The sequence below is a fragment of the Poecilia reticulata genome, linkage group LG20 (genome assembly GCF_000633615.1).
Source record: "Poecilia reticulata strain Guanapo linkage group LG20, Guppy_female_1.0+MT, whole genome shotgun sequence".
Lineage (NCBI taxonomy): Eukaryota > Metazoa > Chordata > Actinopteri > Cyprinodontiformes > Poeciliidae > Poecilia > Poecilia reticulata.
This window is the reverse complement of record NC_024350.1, coordinates 22629222-22633949: the sequence shown is the minus strand read 5'-3', so window position 1 is coordinate 22633949 and position 4728 is coordinate 22629222. Positions and strand designations below refer to the sequence as shown.

General features: G+C 41.6%; 1 protein-coding gene across 1 annotated transcript in view; it reads right to left on the bottom strand.

The window, feature by feature from the left end:
• Positions 1-587: 587 nt before the first annotated feature.
• Positions 588-4728, bottom strand: part of mettl4 (methyltransferase 4, N6-adenosine) — a 6042-nt gene continuing 1901 nt past the window's right edge. The window contains exons 4-7 of the mRNA XM_008396685.2: positions 4503-4677; positions 4320-4423; positions 3005-3096; positions 588-919 (exon numbers count right to left, since the gene is read on the bottom strand). Coding sequence (XP_008394907.1) covers positions 726-919; positions 3005-3096; positions 4320-4423; positions 4503-4677 — 565 coding nt within the window. The 3' untranslated portion in view covers positions 588-725. The remainder of the gene's footprint in view (positions 920-3004; positions 3097-4319; positions 4424-4502; positions 4678-4728) is intronic.

Below are 4728 nucleotides of genomic sequence, written 5' to 3'. Positions count from 1 at the left end.
AAGATGGACAGCATGATGGCAGTAACATGGAGGTGATTTGGCTGGAGTCACATTCTAGCTTCATTAGCTTTGATGTGTGGTGTGCTGCAGAGGCAATAACTCATCCTCATCGTCCTCAGAGGCGGCCATGCTCTTCCACCACATTTATCAGAAAGACCCCACCCAATGAGCACAGGACCAGTTAAAACATGTGAAGGCATTTTGTCTTTAGCTGAAATTGATGGTACAAGCAAATTGTGGACGATGCTTTAGAAGCAGACCGTCTCTTACGGTTCGAGCCTCTGTTTCAGAAACGTTTTTCTCAACCGCATTTAGAAATTCAGCTTAAAACGGCATAGAAAGAGTAAAAATAGCAATACTTTGATCTTCCCTAAGACACATGCTGTGCCAAGGAGTACTCAAAAGGCTAAAAACCTGGAGAGTTGGGAGTCTGATTGCTGTGTGGGAAGTAGTTGGGTTCAAAACAGCTGCAGAGAAATGCTCTTTCATCTCTCAAACAACATCGTTACTACCTTAAGATTCATCCAGACCAAAAAAAGATAAATCAAAGGTCCCACATGCATGCAGATTATAGATCAAAAAGCGACGCAGGAGCAGCAAAAATCTTTATTAAAAACAAAGTTAAAAGAAAAAAAAACAGCCGACAGGTGTTGAACTTTGGCCATTTGCTCAATTGCTAGGAAGGCTGGATGCAGTAAGAGTCACTTTTCTCAGGATAACTGCAGTCATGTTTCTGCAGGGTTGTCCGCAGCATCTTCTGTGGCCTCGGCTTTAGAGGTGTCTGCAGGTTCCAGGTCGAAGTAGCTGATGTGCTGAAATTTCAGCACCTCGTTTCCCCAGCTGGTCCACCCGGGCTGAAGACTCCGCGCAAACAGCTCCAAACACTTGGCTTCAGCTCCAACATACAACTTCAGCACCTCTGTGGAAAGTTAAGACAACGAAACGACGATACCGTGATTGTCAACACACAATGTGCGGCCAAACACACAACGGCTCATCTCCCTTGCATTTCAATAACATAGGATGACACACTGCCTTGTGTTAGCTCCAGGAACATCCTCTACTGTATAGTGTAGAGTACGGCGGTGCTGAGAATTAAACGAAAAGCATCCTTAAAATAGGATTTTTATGCAAAACACACTGGGAATGCTGCACAAAATAATCAAATCTGGGTTTCCCCATCGCTCCCCTGCACAGATCTTTTGTATAAAAGCTCTTCACTTGTTACTTTGTCATAGGCTGAAGACAGAAGTGGCAGCTGCTGAACTCCTTGGCACCGCTGAACAGCTTTTTTCCTCCCTGTGAGGAGTCTGCCAGTGACCTTGGCTTTATAAATGCTCATATTCCGGGAGAGGAACACCTGACAGATACGTTTCACTTCCCCTGCTCTCTGACACTGCCTCAGGGAGTTAATGAGCTCAAAAGTCTGCTCCCAAAACCCACCCAACCTATATGTGCTGAATAACCTTACCTCTTTTCCCCCTCTCTGTGTCCGTCACAGAGACAAAGCCCCGGTGTGGAAAGGCCAGACATGCAGCTCAGTGACTAACTCGTCCTTAACTCATGACTCAGCTCTCAAGTTGAAAAGAGAGAAAAAGTTTCACTATGACAAATCTAGAAACGGAACGGCACGTCTGGATGAAAACACAAGCGGAAAGGAAAAATAAAGAGGAATTTTCTTTCTGATCAAAATACAAAGTCTTAGTTAATCCAGTTTGTGGAAATACAAGACAAGTTTATTTTGCCTTCATGCTCAGTGAGGATGCTGTCATCAATGACTGTGCCAGAGGGGATTTTGTTGAAATCAATTATTTCTTAATACATTTTTTCTCCACAGATGAATAAGTGCAAATTAAAGGTTTGGCTTTTACAAATTTTTTGTGTGATATTATGGAGCTACAATAAACATTAATGTTTTTCTATGATTTTTATATATTTACCAGAAAAAATGAGCAAATCAGAAAGAATTTAAACATCAAAATTGTGCTTAATTGTTTTTTCTTATATCTGAATTGAACTCTTTAACTTATAGGAATCATTCTTCTGTCATAACACTAAAAGATCTGAGACACACCCACAACCAGCAGAGCCTTCTTGCAACAAAATGCATAAAAGAAAAATCCCCAAAAATTATTTTAAAAAAAACTGCTTTCAGTTTCCAGCGCTGCTTAATCACTCGATATCATCCAGTGAAGCTTAATTAAGGTGCCTTTTTTCTTCATTGCTTAACGAAAAGCTTCCAGGTCAGCAACAGCGGATCAACTGGAACAAACAAACCAGTTGTGAATGAAACCTGCTGAGACCCACTGACACAAACAAAGACTCACACATGGAAACCGAGCGCAATCTTTCTCCTGATCTGTTGAATCTCTATGGTGTCCCAAGCTCCATGGAGGCATCATTATGATTTAAATCAATGCATTTCAATAATCTCCCTCTAGCTCTATGGGAGGGGAGCTTTTCTGTGCTGCTGAAAGGGCACCAGCAAACAGCAGCCATGTTTCACCCGCCATACTGCGCCATAAATTGCGTTCCCCTGAGAGGGAATGAGCTGACGTCAAGCCTTCCTTATTCTCGGTTCCTGCATATGCATTGCCAAGCTCTTACACTCAGCAGCAAGGTGCGTACTGGAGGTGGAGCAATCGAGACAAATCTAATGTGTGTGATGAAAAAGTTAGCATTTTGACAAGTCACGGTTTTCTTTATCTGTAAATATAAAAAATACAGACAACGATAGCCTACAACGATAACATTCAAAAAGAAGCTCAAGTTTTGACTATATTTAGTCTATACATGGTTCTATTTAGTGAGTTTTGTTTCCATAAAGAGGTGATTCCGTGGTTCATAATTTCTCATGTAGGTACTGTCCTTATTAATAAAATACAAACAGCACTGGAGTTGGAGTGAGTGGCGTGAAGGAAAGTCGTCCTGCATTTAGATTTTATCGATGCTGCAGCGTTGCCCTCTAGTGGCGCAGAAAAAACACCACACTTTAAGGACTTACCTGACAGTGATGGCTTCTGGGAGTGCAAGGCCGAAGGGACGCTCACAATCAAACGTTTATCTTCCACTGGAACATTTGCGGTTTGTAAAGGGCTGAAGCAAAAAAACATAAGTACTTTGAGTATCCCCAGGATTTACCTCATCTAAAACTTTTAATTTGAAAACACAAAAGATGACTTGCAAAAGCCCAGCATTTATTCCCCTTTTGAATCTCTGAATGCACAATCCTCATAGTGGCTTGTGTTACGCTGCAAACACAACACCATGAACATGTGTTACGTAAACAGGTGTTATGCTTATCTGTGCAATAACTTTTTCTGCTTGTGTTGTGGAAATTTCACTTATCGAAGAATGAGAATCTGCTTCAATAATAAGACAAAGATTAATCTTTGCCTTTAAGTTTCTTTTTTCGAAGGCAAAAGCGTTCAAAGACCCGTCTCACTGGAGAAGAGCCCTGAACGACACACGTCACATCGTTATATAGTCACAGCAAGAAGAAGGCCCACCCAAAATCTGACCTTATCTCAATTGCCAGATGGATCACAAACACAATCGTTACTCCCACCTCATGAACCATTCCTCGCCTCTTGGAGGAGATGATTTTATGGCAGGAAAGAGCCGATAGAAATTTCTCCTGAAATCCTTAATTCTTCTTTATCAGTTAGTCATGGCTGCAGGTCAAACAAGGGTACAAACTACATTGCAATTGCTCACATGACAATTACCAGATCAAGCATTTTAGCCAAGATGTCTTCAGGTCTCTTACACTATCACAGCTGTGGAAACATCTAAACATTATCTGGAAAATTCTTTAAACTTGCAGAAATACAAAAATACAGCAGGTACAATCAGTAAGTAAATGGTAAAAAGTATCATAAGCTCCATCAAAAATAAAATAAGGCTAAAAACTAAATTTTCTATTACACTTGCCACACCAAAGGTCAACTGCCAAAGCTGGTTTCTGCAGCAGCAAGGCATAAAGATAAAGAAATGTCGGTTCTCATGGTAACTTGTCTGTCTGTCTTGCAAATATTTTGCATTTCTCTTGTCCTTAAATATAAAATACTTGTACTGACTTTGTGTGTCTCCTTACACTCTGGCTTTGTTCTCATCTTGTATAAGCTTTTCTAATGAACCTGTTTGTCGCTTTAGCAACACGTGGATAATTTCATTTAGCGCCTGAAAACACATGCACACTTGAATTATAATGAAAAGTGGCTCTAAAACCCAAGAGGGTGGAATATAAATGTTGGACACACTTTTCAGATTTGGATTTGCGCCAAAAATGCAGGGTACCGTGTGAAGGTCAGTCGCACCTCGTGTGGTCGTTGGCAGGACGGTACCGACCCAGCACCAGCACTTCATATGGCTTCTTGTGTGGTGAATCTAGAGGAAACACAAACTCCCCCGATGTGGTGACCTGAAGGACGAAAGGTTAATTAGAATACCCTCCATCTGTGAAACTTATTATAATTCATTTAGCTCTAGATGTCCACTACCTTGACCCAGAACCATTCAGCGACAACTTCTACACCCCAGTGTGGGTACAGCTCGTCACGGACAAATCGGAGGTGGCTGGGCCTGTTTGTTACCCAGGTGACCACCAAGCAGCCTGGAGATCCCAGGAGGGGGACGGGAAGGCGTTTCAGCTGGGATGAAGGCAAAGAGCTGTATCTTCATGGAAAAGATTTATGAGGTCAAACTCAATCAACATGATATATATGT